Source organism: Heptranchias perlo, chromosome 28 (genome assembly GCF_035084215.1).
Source record: "Heptranchias perlo isolate sHepPer1 chromosome 28, sHepPer1.hap1, whole genome shotgun sequence".
Taxonomy (NCBI): domain Eukaryota; kingdom Metazoa; phylum Chordata; class Chondrichthyes; order Hexanchiformes; family Hexanchidae; genus Heptranchias; species Heptranchias perlo.
In genome coordinates, this window is record NC_090352.1 from 38,882,683 (window position 1) to 38,903,219 (window position 20,537).

Sequence of the window (20,537 nt, forward strand, 5' to 3'; positions counted from 1 at the left end):
TGGCCTCCTCGATCTTTGCCTTGTGTCCAAGCAGTAACTTGGGAAACTGGCGTTCCCGATTTAAGGGCTGATTAAACGGCGCTCTGTTTAGCGCTGTAAAAATTCCCAGTTTACTCCTCAAATCGCTTTGCCAGGAATCTTGCTGTGGTGGGACAGTGGAGATGAGTGTGGGGAGGTGGGTGGTGATGGTGGGCACAGAAGGGGAACGGATACAGGTTGTAGGGGCGCAATCTAACTGTGTGTACAATAAAGTCATTCAGAAAAGCAGCGCCCTTGGCCCAGTTCTCTGGCCACTTGAAATAAGTGGGCAGCGCTGTGATTAAAATGTCACTGTGTGTGGTGCAATATGCCACATATGTAACTCTATGTAAGTGGAACAGAGATCCGAGCTTAAAGAGTGCATTGTTTGCAATCGTGGAATGCTGCTTCCGGAACATTCCGCACTTTCCGTACGTGTAAAGGCACGGTGAACAGAGAATGAGACGTTTTGAGTCATGAAGATATTTTCCCCTTGAAGTTCAGGCACTTTCTTTTGAAGAAGTGAAGCGGGCGCAGTGTTTTGGGATCTTGCATCTCCCACCCAGTGCGGTAATATTCTGTAACACTGGAGTTTCCCACCGGTGATCAGGAGGCCGTGGGAATCCACGTGAGATGAACTTTTAATCGCACCACTGCCCTCTTTTTTTTTTTTTTTTCTCCTCCCCGCCACAAAAATCGAGGCAGAAACTTTACCCACTTCTTGTCGACTCCGGTCCATTCTTGGCAAAGGACCCAGCCCAAGGCAAACCCTGACCAAAAAATTCTTCTAGTCACCAGAGGCGTGTGTCGGGGCCGGGGGCAGTGTCGGGCGTGTGTCGGGGCCGGGGGCAGTGTCGGGGGCAGTGTCGGGCGTGTGTCGGGGCCGGGGGCAGTGTCGGGCGTGTGTCGGGGCCGGGGGCAGTGTCGGGCGTGTGTCGGGGGCAGTGTGTCGGGGTTTACAGTGACTTTACTCCTCCTCTCCCCAGATGATATTGAATGGTCCGGTGCGAGGACTCACAGCTACAGACGACTAGTATCCGTTTCCTGTTTATGCTGTAAGTACAGTTCAGTCTGTTAACCTGCAGTCAGGCTGTCTTGAATCAACAACACCAGCAACTCTCATTTATACAGTGCCTTTAATGTAGTAAAACGTCCCAAGACGCTTAACAGGAGTGATTATCAAATAAAATTTAAGTCGAACCACATAGAGATATTAGAACAGGTGACCAAAAGCTTGGTTAGGTTTTAAGGAGGTCGAGCTTTAGGGAGGGAATTCCAGAGCTTAGGGCCCGGGCAGCTGAAGGCACGGCCACCATTGGTGGAGCGATTAAAATCGGGGATGTGCAAGAGGCAAGAATTGGAGGAGTGCAGAGATCTCGGGGGGGTTGTAGGGCTGGAGGAGGTTACAGGGATAGAGAGGGGGTGAGGGCCATGGAGGGATTTGAAAACAAGGGTGAGAATTTTAAAATCGAGGTGTTGGCCGACCGGGAGCCGATGTAGGTCAGCGAGCACAGGGGGTGATGGGTGAACGGGACTCGGTGCGAGTTAGGGTACGGGCAGCAGAGTTTTGGATAAGCTCAATTTTGTGGAGGGTGGAAGATGGGAGGCCGGCCAGGAGAGTGTTGGAATAGTCGAGTCTGGAGGTAACAAAGGCAGGGTTGAGGGTTTCAGCAGCAGATGAGCTGAGGCAGGGGCAGAGACGGCGATGTTAGAGGTGGGAGTAGGGGGTCTCGGTGATGGAGCGGATATGGGGTCGGAAGCTCATCTCGGGGTCAAATAGGAGGCGGAGGTTGTGAACGGTCTGGTTCAGCCTCAGACAGTGGCTGGGGAGCGGGATGGAGTCGGTGGCGAGGGAACGGAGGTCAGTGATGGGTATGGTTCAACTAACTGGCACAAGGCAAGGGCGACTGCCCATCCTCTACCTATAGCGAGCTGCGGGCATCGCCATCTCGAGTCACAAACCCACCCCTCAGCGGCGTGCGTGGCAGACCATCCCCTCCCCCTCTCGCAGTGTATGGAGTGGGGCTGCTCAGGACACTGCCGAGTCCCACAGTCCAGGAAACCAGCGGGGTTGAGAAGATGGGGTGAATCAGGAGGCCGTGTCTGGGTGAGGTTGAGCTTTAACAAGAGATTAAACGCCAGGGCAAAAGCTGCTGGACGAAAGCTTCTTGTGTTTGAGTGGCAAAGCTGGATGTTTGGGAAGCAGCCATTCTTGTCCTCCCTCCCTCCCCCTCCCTCGCTCCGCTGGAATGTGTGTGTAGAGGGGGTGAGAGGGTAGGATTGGTCCCACTGTGAACATCCCACCAATTCTGTGCATCAATAGTCGGCTCTTGGAGCTACTGAAGACGACCAGGAACCTGTGGGGCTTCATACCAGCAAAGGTCCAGCGCCTTCGGGGAGGGGGGCAAAACTACCCCAGTGGGGGGGGGTCAGCCCCTTCAGGGACTGTACCCCAGGGGGAGGATTTGTTCCCCAGTGAGAGTTGGGGGGAGTCGGGGAGAGAGAAACTGGGGGATTTTCACATCTATGCTGATCTTGACCTGAGTGCTTTCTTTCCTGTAAAAGCTTCTTAAAGAAGACTGCGTTCGAGGCTCAGGCTCCGACTCCGACCAGTGATTGACTCCTGCCCTCGAGGAAACCACACCCACCACTTCATTTACCGGATGATTTTTAATAAAAATCTTCAGATGTTTCTAGAAGAAATTGATTGTTGTGAGCAGACAGAGGAATTTAAAACAAGAAGCACTAAATTTTATCCCATACAGAATATATTGAGTGTTAGGATTTGCTGTGTGATGGCCCCTGTGTGTCTGGACCAAAAACTGACTGTGGTTTAAAGGGGGTGAACGATCTGATGTACTCGAGAGTGGCCATGATGTGCTCTTCTGAGTTCTTTCCTCATTTCCATTTGTGTGCCAGTAATCTATTAATGTTATTAATTTATTATTAGTGACCATTAATTTATTTGGTTGTCTTAAGTGCAATAAAATGCTCCCGAGCTCCCCCCGCCCCCCCCCTCCGGAGTGTGCCTGCATTCCCACAGTCCTGTCACCTTCTCCAAAAGCACAGGAATGTCAGTAAGGAGTTAAAAAAACAAAAGGGGGGGTTGGGAGGGGTGTGGGGGTGGGACGATCGGGGTCCCTGCCCCCAGTCGGCAGGGAGAGGTCGGGACGACTGGTCAATGTTGGGGGGGGGGGGAGGGGGGGGGAAGATCTAGTGATGGCGATGATGGGGGGAGAAGGCAGATAGCGTTCATGGGATGTCTGTCATTGTAACGGAAGCTTTGACCCCTCAAACGTTTGACCCCTCTCGTGCTAAAATGGTGGGCTCGTGCGTCACTGGATGCGTTCGCCCATCATTAACGGCCTTTTAATCGTGCTGTGGATATCGGTGTCTGGACGTGTTTGACACTTGGAGCCGTTGCCCAGACCGCAGACGTTTACCTCAGGGCTGAGATTCAGTAATGCGTCTCCCTCTTTCCCCCACCCCCCCCCTCCCCTCCGATTTACTTCACTTGTTAACCCACGAGGCCTCTGTTACATTCTCCGCCTGACCATTAATTGATACCTTCCTCTCTCGTACTGTAACCTGGTTTGTTTTTGTTTTTTTCATTTCTCAAAAGAAAGCATCACTTATTTTTTTAATTGTTTCACTCATGCAATAATAATAAAAAAAAAAGTCCAATAGCAACCTAACTGCCTCTCGTTCTGAGTGTGTGAGCGTAATAGATGTCTGAGCAGGAATGCAGAGCCCATTCTGGGGCTCAGTATATACCATAAACCAGGTACTAGTGGAGTTAGACGCACAGACACAGACTCCAAACAGCCAGGTATCCAGTGCATTGGGATGGGCAATGGTTTGAGATGGAAGGGGAGGTGGGGTTAGTGTAGTAGGGACATTGAGTGGGAGTCTGCCACTCAATTAGAACATGGTTGGTCTGAATTTTGCTCCATATCCCTCGATGCCCCTCACCCAACAAACATCCATCCATCTCAATCTTGAAAGCTCCAATTGACCCCCAGCATCCACAGCCCTTTAGCAACATAGGAACAGGAGTAGGCCATTCAGCCCCTCGTGCCTGCTCTGCCATTTGATAAGATCATGGCTGATCTGTGATTTAACTCCATATATCTGCCTTTGGCCCATATCCCTTAATACCTTTGGTTGCCAAAAAGCTATCTATCTCAGATTTAAATTTAGCAATTGAGCTAGTATCAATTGCCGTTTGCGGAAGAGAGTTCCAAACTTCTACCACCCTTTGTGTGTAGAAATGTTTTCTAATCTCGCTCCTGAAAGGTCTGGCTCTAATTTTTAGACACTGCCCCCTACTCCTAAAATCCCCAACCAGCAGAAATAGTTTCTCTCTCCACCCTATCTGTTCCCCTTAATATCTTATAAACTTCGAACAGATCACCCCTTAACCTTCGAAACTCCAGAGAATACAACCCCAATTTGTGTAATCTCTCCTCGTAACTTAACCCTTGAAGTCCGGGTATCATTCTAGTAAACCTACGCTGCACTCCCTCCAAGGCAAATATGTCCTTCCGAAGGTGCAGTGCCCAGAACTGCTCTCAGTACTCCAGGTGCGGTCCAATCAGGGTTTTGTATAGCTGCAGCATAACTTCTGCCCCCTTGTACTCCAGTCCTCCAGATATAAAGGCCAGCATTCCATTTGCCTAATTGATTATTTTCTGTACCTGTTCATGACACTTCAATGATCTATGTACCTGAACCCCTAAGTCCCTTTGGACATCCACTGTTTTTAACTTTTTACCATTTAGAAAGTACCCTGTTCTATCCTTTTTTGATCCAAAGTGGATGACCTCATATTTGTCTGCATTGAATTCCATTTGCCACAGTTTTGCCCATTCACCTAATCTATCAATATCCCTTTGAAATTTTATGTTTTCATCTACACTGCTTACAATGCCACCAATCTTTGTGTCATCGGCAAACTTAGATATGAGACTTTCTATGCCTTCATCTAAGTCGTTAATAAATATTGTGAATAATTGAGGCCCCAAGACAGATCCCTGCGGGACTCCACTAGTCACATCCTGCCAATGTAAATACCTACCCATTATCCCTACTCTCTGTCGCCTTTCGCTCAGCCAACTTCCTAACCAAGTCCGTACTTTTCCCTCGATTCCATGGGCTTCTATCTTAGCTAACAGTCTCTTATGTGGGACCTTATCAAATGCCTTCTGGAAGTCCATAGAAATAACATCCATTGACATTCCCCTGTCCACTACTTTAGTCACCTCTTCAAAAAATTCAATCAGGTTTGTCAGGCACGACCTACCTTTCACAAATCCATGCTGGCTCTCTCTGATTAACTGAAAATTCTCGGTGTTCAGTCACCCTATCCTTAATTATAGACTCCAGCATTTTCCCAACAACAGATGTTAGGCTAACTGGTCTATAATTCCCCAGATTCCCCCTCTCTCCTTTCTTAAAAAGCAGAGTGACATGCAATTTTCCAATCTAGAGGGACAGTTCCTGAATCTAGAGAACTTTGAAAGATTATAGTTAGGGCATCTGCAATGTGCTCACCTTCTTTTAAAACCCTGGGATGGAAACCATCTGGTCCTGGGGATTTGTCACTCTTTAGTGCTATTATTTTCTTCATTACTGTTGATTTACTTATATTAATTTTATTGAGTCCCTGTCCCCGATTCAATAATGGTTTTCTTGGGATTTCCGGCATGCTATCCTCTTTTTCTACTGTAAATACTGACGCAAAGTAATTGTTCAACATGTCCACCATTTCCCCATTGTCAATGACAATGTCCCCACTTTCAGTTTTTAAGGGGCCAACACTGCTCCTGACCACCCTCTTTTTCCTAATATAACTATAAAAGTTCTTTGTATTGGTTTTGATATCCCTTGCAAGTTTCTTTTCATACACTCTTTTTGTAGCTCTTACTATGTTTTGTGACCCTTTGTTGATCTTTGTATCTTTCCCATTCGCCAGGATCTGTGCCATTTTTTGCCTTTTTGTATGCCCTTTCCTTATGTCTTATACTGTCCCTTACCTCTTTAGTTGTCCATGGCTGTTTTTTTGGCAAGTAGAGTTCTTGCCCCTCGGTATAAACCGGTTCTGTATCACGTTAAATGTTTCTTTAAACATTTCCCACTGATCATCAGTTGTTTTACCCATTAACAGATTTGCCCAGTTTACTACGGACAGTCTCTCTCATCCCATTGAAGTCGGCCTTGCCCAAGTCTAGAATCTTAGCAACTGATTCACTTTTTTCCCTTTCAAACACTATCATGTTATGATCGCTATTTGATAGATGTTCACGCACAGTTAAGCCGTTAACTAAATCTGGTTCATTACTAAATCTAGTATGGCTTGCCCCCTTGTTGCCTCTAGGACATACTGCTGTAGAAAACTATCCTGGACACACTCAAGAAATTCACTACCTTTCTGACAGTTGCTAGTCTGCTTTTCCCAATCTATGTGAAGGTTAAAGTCCCCCATTAAGACCACTATGCCTTTGTTACACACTTGTCTAATCTCTGCATTTGTACAATATTCTGCACTTCAGAGCTGCTGCCAGGGCTCCTATACACAACTCCCACTATAGTCCTAGATCCTTTCCTATTTCTCAATTCAACCCATAAGGTCTCTGGCTGCTTACCTCTTGTTATATCCTCCTTTATCATTGAAGTGATTTCATCTCTAATCATTAAGACTACTCCTCCCCCTCTTCCATTTTCCCTATCTCTCCTGCAGATGTTATAACCTGGTATATTTAGTTCCCAATCCTGACCATCCTGCAGCCATGTCTCAGTAATAGCTATCATGTCATACCCTCCAATTTGAATTTGAACCTGTAGTTCATTTAATTTATTCCTTATACTCTGTGCATTTGTATATAGAACTCTTAGTTGGGCCACACACCCTAGCCTGACCTTCAGCTTTGATGCTGGGTTAATTGCCTTATGCCTTCTAGTTTTCACTTTATCTGTAGTGTCTAAAGTACACTTTCTTTCTGCTGCTGTACGCTTTTCCCTTTCACTTGTTCTTGAACAACTGTTTGTACTATTTGTATTGTAGATTTCCCCTGGGTCTTCCCCTCTCTTGCTGCTCTCAACTTTACTCCCTTCTGACTCCCCGCTCAGGTTCCCATCCCCCTACCACTCTAGTTTAAATCTTCCCCAACAGCACTCGCAAACACCCCCACGAGGACATTGGTCCCGGTCCTGCTCGGGTGTAACCCGTCTCGCTTGTACAGGTCCCACCTTCCCCAGAACCGGTCCCAATGTCCCAGGAATCTAAATCCCTCCCTCCTACACCATCCCTGCAGCCACGCATTCATCCGGTCTATTCTCCTGTTCCTATACTCACTAGCACGTGGCACTGGTAGTAATCCTGAGATCACTACCTTTGAGGTCCTGCTTTTTAATTTATCTCCTAACTCCTTGAATTCACAATGCAGGACCTCATCCCTTTTTTTACCTATGTCGTTGGTACCGATATGGACCACGACTACTGGCTGTTTACCCTCCCCCTCCAGAATGCCCTGCAGCCGCTCCGTGACATCCTTGACCCTTGCACCAGGGAGGCAACATACCATCCTGGAGTCACGTTTACGGCCGCAGAAACGCCTATCTGTTCCCCTTACAATTGAATCCCCTATCACTATAGCCCTTTGGGGGAGAGAGTTCCAGATTTCCACTCCCCTTTGTGTCAAAAATAAAGTCCTTCCTGGTTTCACCTCTGAGTGGCCAGGCTCTCATTTTAAGATTGTGCCCTTTGTTCTGGATTTTCCCCACCAGAGGAAATAAGTTTTCTGTAACTCCCCCATCGAATCCTTTTAACATTTTAACACCGCCTTCTAAACGTGGGGGAATACAAGTGTTCAATTCTGTTGCCCCTCCTATTCAATTCCAGTAACAGCTTCACTCCCATTGAAAGCACAAACCCTAAGAGCCCAGTATCTTACTGCATTTATATAGCACCTTTCACGATCTCAGGATGACCCAAAGCACTTTACAGCCAGTGAAGTAACTTTTGAAGTGTTGTCATGGTAATGTAGGAAACACAGCAAGATCCCACAAACAGCAATGTGATAAATGACCTCTTAATCTGTTTTTTTTAGTGATATTTAGGGGTAAATATTGGCCAAGGTATCAGGGAGAACTTCCCTGCTCTTCTACAAAATAGTGCCATGGGATCTTTTGCGTCCACCTGAGAGGGCAGGCTGGGCCTCGCTTTATCGTAACATACGAAAGGCAGCACCTCTGACAATGCAGCACTCCCTCAGTACTGCACTGGGAGTGTTGGCCTGGATAATGTGTTCGAGTCTCTGGAAACCAGGGTTTGAACCCACGACCATCTGACTCTTGAGGCAAGATTGCTACCCACTGAGCCGCGACTGATGTCATTTCTGCTATAAATGTGATTTCTGGGTCTGGGGAGAGTGGGAGCGCGAGTGTTCACTGTGTATCTCCCTCCCTTACAGCCAAGGTCTCGGACGGTGTTACTCTGAGCTGGACACCAGGAAGCCTAGAAATGGCTCCAAGTTATTTTTTTTTAAATTGCATCAAACTCCAGCTCCTCCATCACCGAGAAAGTGTCAGTGTCCTGGTTTCAACAGCAACTTGCCTTTATACAGCGTCTTTAACAAAGTAAAACGTGCCAAGATGCTTCACAGGAGTGATTATCAGACAAAATTTGACACCGAGCCACATAAGGAGATATTAGGACAGGTGACCAAAAACTTGGTCAAAGAGGTAGGTTTTAAGGGACATCTTAAAGGAAAGAGAGGTGGGGGGAATTCCAGAGCTTAGAGCCTAGGCAGCTGAAGGCACAGCCGCCAATGGTGGAGCGATTAAAATCGGGGGATGCACAAGAGGCCAGAATTGGAGGAGCGCAGAGACGTCGGAGGATTGTAGGGCTGGAGGAGGTTAGAGATAGGGAGGGACGAAACCATGGAGGGATTTGAACACGAGGATGAGGATTTTAAAATCGAGGCGTTCCAGGACCATTTCTGGTTTAAAATACGACTTCCTGGGCCACTGTCGCCATCTCAGTGACAATAACCCACAGACTGACCTTACACAGTCACACAGAGGCTTTCTGTTGTAAAGGATGTGGCACAATCTGATTCCCCTCTATCACAAAATGCATTTAAGACGTAATCCCACCACGGCTTTGGACTAGGCTGGCCTCCTTTTGATATCCTCAGACTTTTATTTGTGTGTTTTTAAAATTATTTTCCATTCAGTACAAGCACAAAATTAACACGATCTTGTTCCACACAGGACCAGCATAATCTTGAGTCCCCCCAAGGATCTATCCTTGGCTCCCTCCTATTTCTCATCTACAGGCTGCCCCTTGGCGACATCATCCGAAGACACAGCGTCAGGTTCCATGTGTACGCTGACGACACCCAGCTCCACCTCTCCACCACCTCCCTCGACTCTGCCTCTGTGTTGTCCGACTGCTTGTTCGATATCCAGTCCTGGATGAGACTCAGTTTCCTCCAATTAAATATTGGCAAGACTGAGACCATTGTCAGATTATCTGGTCATTTATCAGATTGCTGTTTGTGGGATCTTACTTTGTGCAGCTTTTCCTACATTACAACAGAGACTACACTTCAAAAGTACTTCATTGGCTGTGAAGCGCTTTGGGACATCCTGAGGACGTGAAAGGCGCTATATAAATGCAAGTCTTTCATCCTTTTTTTTCTGGCGGAAAATAGTGTGGCCCGGGTGCCACCCACTGATACAAGGTAGGTGGCGAGATCGGATTGAGTGCTCTGGAAGGGGGGATGGGAGTCCAGGGCAGGGAAGGCCTAATCTTTCCTCGTGGGGCCCAGAGACCACTCCTGCTCCAACTGGGGAGACTGTGGGATCAGTTAGTATTGAATCATTCAAATGCAAATTAGATAGATTTCTATCAGCAAATAATATTTTAGGATCCAGTAAATGAGTAATTTGATTCATGACGTGGTGAGTGTAACAGACTCGGGAGGAACAGGTGACTTTGGACCCATCGTTCCCAAAGCTCTCCAACACGGGGAATTCCTTGCTTCGTGTCTAGAATCGGGAACGATTCACTCCTAGAGTTATACAGCACGGATAGAGGCCCTTCGGCCCATCGTGTCTGGGACTGTACGGCCTGTGTGTGTCTCAGTGTCAGCTCCTGTACATTGTACAGTACACAGTGGGTAAAAGGGAACGATTCACTCCTGTCTGGGACTGTACGGCCCGTGTGTGTCTCAGTGTGAGCTCCTGTACATTGTACAGTACACTGTGGGTAAAAGGGAACGATTCACTCCTGTCTGGGACTGCACGATGTATTTGCGGCTCAATATGAACAGAACCTACTCAATTTCAGCTCAACTGGGCAGTGTTGCCGTGTAAACATCTCCGAGAAATTACTGTAAATATATTAAAATTTCAAACACATTCCTACACGGGGTTTTGTTTCATTCGACAGACTGAGGGTTTTCATTGGCGGAGGTTGGGAGTCAGGTGGTAGCATTCGGCCAATCTCCAAAAGCTTTTCTGCACTAACGACACAGTGGAATAAAATTCGGCAGGGAGCAAGCGTTTGCGACTGATCCCTTTAAGGCCCAGCGTGCCTGACTCCTTTAAGAACGGGAGCTGTCACTGCGGTTGGTTTGAAACAGCGGCCCTGAACCGAGAGAAACAGAAGGCGGCGGAAGCCGGGGCCCGGGCCGGAGATCGAGAGCAGGCCAGGCCGAGGAGAGGGAAGGGCGGATAAAGACAACACTCGGAGCCGCTGCTGATTCAGAGCCGGATCGGGATCCAGCAGCAGGTAAATAAAACCCGGCTCCGGCCTCCTGGGTCAATTCTCCCAACGGTGTCAATTTCTTGTTACTTTGTGTCAATTTCTTGTTACTTTGTGTCAATTTCTTGACACTGTGTTGCTGCTCATTTTCCCCATTCACATTTCCCACCCCTCATCCCCTCACCTGTCAGGAGAACCCGCTGGGAGGGGGGAGAGAGGGAGGGGGGAGAGAGGGAGGGGGGATTCCCGGCTGTGTGTAATTCCACACCCAGCAGCACAATTCTGGACCCAACCCTTCAAACATGGGCTGTGTCCGGAGAGAGGATCGGGAGCTGCAGAGGACCAGGGACTGTGAGGGTGGGAGCAAGATCATGAGAGGGATCAGGAAAGACCATTGAATCCCCTCCCTCTGGTACATTAACTCTCCCGTTGAATCCCCTCCCTCTGGTACATTAACTCTCCCGTTGAATCCCCTCCCTCTGGTACATTAACTCTCATCATGGTATCTTATTGCATTGTTAGCAGCTCTTTTGAGTGATGCTGTTGACTAGTCCAACGCTCTCCTGACCGGCCTCTCACCCTTAGTAAACTTCAGCTCATCCAGAACTGCCGCCCCCGTATCCTAACTCGCACCAAGTCCCCGTTCACCCATCACCCCCTTTGCTTTGTGACCTACATTGGCTCCCGATCCAGCAATGCCTCAAATTTAAAAATTTCCAGCCCTACAACTCTCTGCAATCTCTGCGCTCCTCCAATTCTGGCCTCTTGCACATCCCTGATTTCCATCGCTCCACCATTGGCGGCCGTGCCTTCAGCTGCCCAGGCCCTAAGCTCTGGAATTCCCTCCCTAAACCTCTCCGCCTCTCTCCCCTCCTTTTAAGATGCTCCTTAAAATCTATCTCTTTGACTGAGCTTTGGGTCACCTGTCCTAATATCTCCTTGTGTAGCTCAGTGTCAATTTATTTGGCTGGAGACATTTTACTATATTAAAACCACTGTATAAATGCAAGTGTTCTGTTTCACTTGAATGTCTCAAAATACAAAACTCAAGTTTTTAATCGGAAACGCTGGATTGGAGGTGATAATCGACAGGAGCTGTTGCTGCCGAACAATTTGCCATCACACTGACTTCCCCCTTCAGTTGGTCAGATCCGATCTTGCTTTCAGTTCTGGGCCCCGCACCCCAGGAAGGATATATTGGCCTCTGAGGGGGTGCAGTGCAGATTCACCAGAATGATACCGGGGTTAAATTATGAGGACAGGTTGCATAGACTAGGCTTGTATTCCCTGAGTTTAGAAGATTAAGGGGTGATCGAATTGAGGTGTTAAAAATAATAAAGAGATTTGATAGGGTAGATAGAGAGAAACTATTTCCTCTGGTGGGGGGAGTCCAGAACAAGGGGGCAGAACCTTAAAATTAGAGCCAGGCCGTTCGGGGGTGATGTCAGGAAGCACTTCCTCACACAAAGGGGAGTGGGAATCTGGAACTCTCTCCCCCAAAAAGGCTGTGGATGCTGGGGGTCAATTGGAGCTTTCAAAACTGAGATCGATAGAGTTTTGTTGGGCATCGAGGGATATGGAGCAAAGGAGGGTAAATGGAGTTAGGTCACAGATCAGCCGTGACCTGATTGAATGGCTGAACAGGCTCGAGGGGCTGAATGGCCTCCTCCTGTTCCTATGATCCCTCGATCTGCTCAGTATCTGTGTGTCTGTTAAATCCATGTGTTTGTGAGCCTCAACCAGTGCAGCCGTGGCTCGGTGGGTCGCAGTCTTGTCCCTGAGTCAGAAGGTCATGGGTTCGAGCCCCACTCCAGAGACTTGAGCACAAAATCCAGGCCGACACTCCCAGAGGGAGTGCTGCACTGTCAGAGGTGCCGTCTTTCAGAAGTTAAACCGAGGCCCCGTCTGCCCTCTCAGGTGGATGTAAAAGATCCCACGGCCACTATTCAATAGAAGAGCAGGGGGAGTTCTCCCCAGTGTCCTGGGCCAATATTTATCGCTTAATCAATACCTAAATACAGATTATCTGGGTCATTATCACATTGCTGTTTGTGGGATCTTGCTGTGCACAAATTGGCTGCTGCGTTTCCCACATTACAACAGTGACTACACTTCAGAAGTACTTCATTGTCTGTAAAGCACTTTGGGACGTCCTGAGGACATGAAAAGGAGCGAGAAATCCAACTTCATTCTTTCAACCAGTGACATTAAAGTTACTTTAAGCTGAATAATTTTTTCACAACATCTCCCCCCTTCACTGTACACCCTGCCCCCCCCTCACTGTACACCCTGCCCCCCCTCACTGTACACCCTGCCCCCCCCTCACTGTACACCCTGCCCCCCCCTCACTGTACACCCTGCCCCCCCCTCACTGTACACCCTGCCCCCCCTCACTGTACACCCTGCCCCCCCTCGCTGTACACCCTGCCCCCCCTCGCTGTACACCCTGCCCCCCCCTCGCTGTACACCCTGCCCCCCCCTCGCTGTACACCCTGCCCCCCCCTCGCTGTACACCCTGCCCCCCCCTCGCTGTACACCCTGCCCCCCCCTCGCTGTACACCCTGCCCCCCCCTCGCTGTACACCCTGCCCCCCCCTCGCTGTACACCCTGCCCCCCCCTCGCTGTACACCCTGCCCCCCCCTTCACTGTACACCCTGCCCCCCCCTCACTGTACACCCTGCCCCCCCCTTCACTGTACACCCTGCCCCCCCCTTCACTGTACACCCTGCCCCCCCCTTCACTGTACACCCTGCCCCCCCCTTCACTGTACACCCTGCCCCCCCCTTCACTGTACACCCTGCCCCCCCCTTCACTGTACACCCTGCCCCCCCCTTCACTGTACACCCTGCCCCCCCCTTCACTGTACACCCTGCCCCCCCCTTCACTGTACACCCTGCCCCCCCCTTCACTGTACACCCTGCCCCCCCCTCACTGTACACCCTGCCCCCCCCCTTCACTGTACACCCTGCCCCCCCCTCGCTGTACACCCTGCCCCCCCCTCGCTGTACACCCTGCCCCCCCCCTCGCTGTACACCCTGCCCCCCCCTCGCTGTACACCCTGCCCCCCCCTCGCTGTACACCCTGCCCCCCCCTCGCTGTACACCCTGCCCCCCCCTCGCTGTACACCCTGCCCCCCCCTCGCTGTACACCCTGCCCCCCCCTCGCTGTACACCCTGCCCCCCCCTCGCTGTACACCCCTGCCCCCCCCTCGCTGTACACCCTGCCCCCCCCTCGCTGTACACCCTGCCCCCCCCTCGCTGTACACCTGCCCCCCCCTCGCTGTACACCCTGCCCCCCCCTCGCTGTACAACCCTGCCCCCCTCCCCTCGCCTGTACACCCTGCCCCCCCCTCACTGTACACCCTGCCCCCCCCTCACTGTACACCCTGCCCCCCCTCACTGTACACCCTGGCCCCCCCCTCACTGTACACCCTGCCCCCCCCTCACTGTACACCCTGCCCCCCCTCACTGTACACCCTGCCCCCCCCTCACTGTACACCCTGCCCCCCCCTCACTGTACACCCTGCCCCCCCCTCACTGTACAACCCTGCCCCCCCTCACTGTACACCCTGCCCCCCCTCACTGTACACCCTGCCCCCCCCTCACTGTACACCCTGCCCCCCCCTCACTGTACACCCTGCCCCCCCCTCACTGTACACCCTGCCCCCCCCTCACTGTACACCCTGCCCCCCCCCTCACTGTACACCCTGCCCCCCCCCTCACTGTACACCCTGCCCCCCCTCACTGTACACCCTGCCCCCCCCCTCACTGTACACCCTGCCCCCCCCTCACTGTACACACCTGCCCCCCCCTCACTGTACACCCTGCCCCCCCCTCACTGTACACCCTGCCCCCCCCTCACTGTACACCCTGCCCCCCCCTCACTGTACACCCTGCCCCCCCTCACTGTACAACCCTGCCCCCCCCTCACTGTACACCCTGCCCCCCCCTCACTGTACACCCTGCCCCCCCCTCACTGTACACCCTGCCCCCCCTCACTGTACACCCTGCCCCCCCCCTCACTGTACACACCCTGCCCCCCCCTCACTGTACACCCTGCCCCCCCCTCACTGTACACCCTGCCCCCCCCTCACTGTACACCCTGCCCCCCCTCACTGTACACCCTGCCCCCCCCACTGTACACCTGCCCCCCCCTCACTGTACACCCTGCCCCCCCTCACTGTACACCCTGCCCCCCCTCACTGTACACCCTGCCCCCCTCACTGTACACCCTGCCCCCCCTCACTGTACATCCCTGCCCCCCTCACTGTACACCCTGCCCCCCCCTCACTGTACACCCTGCCCCCCCTCACTGTACACCCTGCCCCCCCTCACTGTACACCCTGCCCCCCCTCACTGTACACCCTGCCCCCCCTCACTGTACACCCTGCCCCCCCTCACTGTACACCCTGCCCCCCCTCACTGTACACCCTGCCCCCCTCACTGTACACCCTGCCCCCCCTCACTGTACACCCTGCCCCCCCTCACTGTACACCCTGCCCCCCCTCACTGTACACCCTGCCCCCCCTCACTGTACACCCTGCCCCCCCCTCACTGTACACCCTGCCCCCCCTCACTGTACACCCTGCCCCCCCTCACTGTACACCCTGCCCCCCCCTCACTGTACACCCTGCCCCCCCTCACTGTACACCCTGCCCCCCCCTCACTGTACACCCTGCCCCCCCCTCACTGTACACCCTGCCCCCCCCTCACTGTACACCCTGCCCCCCCCTCACTGTACACCCTGCCCCCCCCTCACTGTACAACCCTGCCCCCCCCTCACTGTACACCCTGCCCCCCCCTCACTGTACACCCTGCCCCCCCCTCACTGTACACCCTGCCCCCCCCTCACTGTACACCCTGCCCCCCCCTCACTGTACACCCTGCCCCCCCCCTCACTGTACACCCTGCCCCCCCCTCACTGTACACCCTGCCCCCCCCTCACTGTACACCCTGCCCCCCCCTCACTGTACACCCTGCCCCCCCTCACTGTACACCCTGCCCCCCCCTCACTGTACACCCTGCCCCCCCCTCACTGTACACCCTGCCCCCCCCTCACTGTACACCCTGCCCCCCCCTCACTGTACACCCTGCCCCCCCCTCACTGTACACCCTGCCCCCCCCTCACTGTACACCCTGCCCCCCCCTCACTGTACACCCTGCCCCCCCCTCACTGTACACCCTGCCCCCCCCTCACTGTACACCCTGCCCCCCCCTCACTGTACACCCTGCCCCCCCCTCACTGTACACCCTGCCCCCCCCTCACTGTACACCCTGCCCCCCCCTCACTGTACACCCTGCCCCCCCCCCTCACTGTACACCCTGCCCCCCCTCACTGTACACCCTGCCCCCCCCTCACTGTACACCCTGCCCCCCCCTCACTGTACACCCTGCCCCCCCTCACTGTACACCCTGCCCCCCCTCACTGTACACCCTGCCCCCCCCTCACTGTACACCCTGCCCCCCCTCACTGTACACCCTGCCCCCCCCTCACTGTACACCCTGCCCCCCCCTCACTGTACACCCTGCCCCCCCCTCACTGTACACCCTGCCCCCCCTCACTGTACACCCTGCCCCCCCCTCACTGTACACCCTGCCCCCCCCTCACTGTACACCCCTGCCCCCCCTCACTGTACACCCTGCCCCCCCCTCACTGTACACCCTGCCCCCCCTCACTGTACACCCTGCCCCCCCCTCACTGTACACCTGCCCCCCCCCTCACTGTACACCCTGCCCCCCCTCACTGTACACCCTGCCCCCCCTCACTGTACACCCTGCCCCCCCTCACTGTACACCCTGCCCCCCCCCTCACTGTACACCCTGCCCCCCCTCACTGTACACCCTGCCCCCCTCACTGTACACCCTGCCCCCCCCTCACTGTACACCTGCCCCCCCCTCACTGTACACCCTGCCCCCTCCCCCTCACTGTACAACCTGCCCCCCCCTCACTGTACACCCCTGCCCCCCCTCACTGTACACCCTGCCCCCCCCTCACTGTACACCCTGCCCCCCCATCACTGTACACCCTGCCCCCCCTCACTGTACACCTGCCCCCCCTCACTGTACACCCTGCCCCCCCTCACTGTACACCCTGCCCCCCCCACTGTACACCCTGCCCCCCCTCACTGTACACCCTGCCCCCCCTCACTGTACACCCTGCCCCCCCTCACTGTACACCCTGCCCCCCCTCACTGTACACCCTGCCCCCCCTCACTGTACACCCTGCCCCCCCCTCACTGTACACCCTGCCCCCCCTCACTGTACACCCTGCCCCCCCTCACTGTACACCCTGCCCCCCCTCACTGTACACCCTGCCCCCCCTCACTGTACACCTGCCACCCCCTCACTGTACACCCTGCCCCCCCTCACTGTACACCCTGCCCCCCCTCACTGTACACCTGCCTCCCCTCACTGTACACCCTGCCCCCCCTCACTGTACACCCTGCCCCCCCTCACTGTACACCTGCCCCCCCTCACTGTACACCTGCCCCCCTCACTGTACACCCTGCCCCCCTCACTGTACACCCTGCCCCCCCTCACTGTACACCGCTGCCCCCCCTCACTGTACACGCTGCCCCCCTCACTGTACACGCTGCCCCCCCTCACTGTACACGCTGCCCCCCTCACTGTACACCGCTGCCCCCCCTCACTGTACACGCTGCCCCCCCTCACTGTACACGCTGCCCCCCCTCACTGTACACGCTGCCCCCCTCACTGTACACGCTGCCCCCCCTCACTGTACACCGCTGCCCCCCCTCACTGTACACGCTGCCCCCCCTCACTGTACATCGCTGCCCCCCCTCACTGTACACTCGCTGCCCCCCCTCACTGTACATACCCGCTGCCCCCCCTCACTGTACACGCTGCCACCCCTCACTGTACACGCTGCCCCCCCTCACTGTACACGGCTGCCCCCCCTCACTGTACACGCTGCCCCCCCCTCACTGTACACGCTGCCCCCCTCACTGTACACGCTGCCCCCCCTCACTGTACACGCTGCCCCCCCTCACTGTACACGCTGCCCCCCCTCACTGTACACGCTGCCCCCCCCTCACTGTACACGCTGCCCCCCCTCACTGTACACGCTGCCCCCCTCACTGTAACACGCTGCCCCCCCTCACTGTACACGCTGCCCCCCCTCACTGTACACGCTGCCCCCCTCACTGTACACGCTGCCCCCCCTCACTGTACACGCTGCCCCCCCCTCACTGTACACGCTGCCCCCCCTCACTGTACACGCTGCCCCCCTCACTGTACACGCTGCCCCCTCACGGTACACGCTGCCCCCCTCACTGTACACGCTGCCCCCCCTCACTGTACACGCTGCCCCCCCTCACTGTACACGCTGCCCCCCCTCACTGTACACGCTGCCCCCCCTCACTGTACACGCTGCCCCCCCTCACTGTACACGCTGCCCCCCTCACTGTACACGCTGCCCCCCCTCACTGTACACGCTGCCCCCCTCACTGTACACGCTGCCCCCCCTCACTGTACACGCTGCCCCCCCTCACTGTACTACGCTGCCCCCCCTCACTGTACACGCTGCCCCCCCTCACTGTACACGCTGCCCCCCCTCACTGTACACGCTGCCCCCCCTCACTGTACACGCTGCCCCCCCTCACTGTACACGCTGCCCCCCCCTCACTGTACACGCTGGCCACCCCCTCACTGTACACCGCTGCCCCCCCTCACTGTACACGCTGCCCCCCCTCACTGTACACGCTGCCCCCCCTCACTGTACACGCTGCCCCCCCTCACTGTACACGCTGCCCCCCCCCTCACTGTACACGCTGCCCCCCCCTCACTGTACAACGCTGCCCCCCCTCACTGTACAACGCTGCCCCCCCTCACTGTACACGCTGCCCCCCCTCACTGTACACGCTGCCCCCCCTCACTGTACACGCTGCCCCCCCTCACTGTACACGCTGCCCCCCTCACTGTACACGCTGCCCCCCTCACTGTACACGCTGCCCCCCCCTCACTGTACAACGCTGCCCCCTCTCACTGTACACGCTGCCCACTGTACACGCTGCCCCCCTCACTGTACACGCTGCCCCCCTCTCACTGTACACGCTGCCCCCCCTCACTGTACACGCTGCCCCCCTCACTGTAGCACGCTGCCCCCTCACTGTACACGCTGCCCCCCACTGTACACGCTGCCCCCCCTCACTGTACACGCTGCCCCCCCTCACTGTACACGCTGCCCCCCCTCACTGTACACGCTGCCCCCCCTCACTGTACACGCTGCCCCCCCCTCACTGTACAACGCTGCCCCCCCCTCACTGTACACGCTGCCCCCCCTCACTGTAACACAGCTGCCCCCCCTCACTGTACACGCTGCCCCCCTCACTGTACACGCTGCCCCCCCTCACTGTACACGCTGCCCCCCCTCACTGTACACGCTGCCCCCCTCACTGTACACGCTGCCCCCCCTCACTGTACACGCTGCCCCCCTCACTGTACACGCTGCCCCCCCCTCACTGTACACGCTGCCCCCCACTCACTGTACACGCTGCCCCCCCTCACTGTACACGCTGCCCCCCCTCACTGTACACGCTGCCCCCCCTCACTGTACACGCTGCCCCCCCTCACTGTACACGCTGCCCCCCCTCACTGTACACGCTGCCCCCCCTCACTGTACACGCTGCCCCCCCTCACTGTACACGCTGCCCCCCCTCACTGTACACGCTGCCCCCCCTCACTGTACACGCTGCCCCCCCTCACTGTACACGCTGCCCCCCCTCACTGTACAACGCTGCCCCCCCTCACTGTACACGCTGCCCCCCTCACGCTGCCCCCTCACTGACACGCTGCCCCCCTCACTGTACACGCTGGCCCCCCCTCACTGTACACGCTGCCCCCCCTCACTGTACACGCTGCCCCCCTCACTGTACACGCTGCCCCCCCTCACTGTACCGCTGCCCCCCCTCACTGTTACACGCTGCCCCCCCTCACTGTACACGCTGCCCCCCCTCACTGTACACGCTGCCCCCCCTCACTGTACACGCTGCCCCCCCTCACTGTACAACGCTGCCCCCCCTCACTGTACACGCTGCCCCCCCTCACTGTACACGCTGCCCCCCCTCACTGTACACGCTGGCCCCCCCTCACTGTACACGCTGCCCCCCTCACTGTACACGCTGCCCCCCCTCACTGTACACGCTGCCCCCCCTCACTGTACACGCTGCCTCCCCCTCACTGTACACGCTGCCCCCCCTCACTGTACACGCTGCCCCCCCTCACTGTACACGCTGCCCCCCCTCACTGTACACGCTGCCCCCCTCACTGTACACGCTGCCCCCCCTCACTGTACACGCTGCCCCCCTCACTGTACACGCTGCCCCCCCTCACTGTACACGCTGCCCCCCCTCACTGTACACGCTGCCCCCCCTCACTGTACACGCTGCCCCCCCCTCACTGTACACGCTGCCCCCCCTCACTGTACACGCTGCCCCCCCTCACTGTACACGCTGCCCCCCCTCACTGTACACGCTGCCCCCCCTCACTGTACACGCTGCCCCCCCTCACTGTACACGCTGCCCCCCCTCACTGTACACGCTGCCCCCCTCACTGTACACGCTGCCCCCCTCACTGTACACGCTGCCCCCCCTCACTGTACACCGCTGCCCCCCCTCACTGTACACGCTGTCCCCCCTCACTGTACACGCTGCCCCCCCTCACTGTACACGCTGCCCCCCCTCACTGTACACGCTGCCCCCCTCTCACTGTACACGCTGCCCCCCCTCACT

The 20,537-nt window shown here is 55.4% G+C and overlaps 2 protein-coding genes across 2 annotated transcripts in view; both read left to right on the plus strand.

Annotated features, from left to right (window-relative positions):
- Positions 1-3,708, plus strand: part of pitpnaa (phosphatidylinositol transfer protein, alpha a) — a 49,892-nt gene extending 46,184 nt beyond the window's left edge. Inside the window, exons 11-12 of the mRNA XM_068008547.1 lie at positions 1,005-1,073; positions 2,584-3,708. Coding sequence (XP_067864648.1) covers positions 1,005-1,052 — 48 coding nt within the window. The 3' untranslated portion in view covers positions 1,053-1,073; positions 2,584-3,708. The remainder of the gene's footprint in view (positions 1-1,004; positions 1,074-2,583) is intronic.
- A 6,878-nt stretch (positions 3,709-10,586) lies between these two features.
- The window catches only part of inpp5ka (inositol polyphosphate-5-phosphatase Ka), a 36,834-nt gene continuing 26,883 nt past the window's right edge, over positions 10,587-20,537 (plus strand). The window contains 1 exon segment of the mRNA XM_068008550.1: positions 10,587-10,816. The gene's annotated coding sequence lies outside the window, so the exon portion shown is untranslated.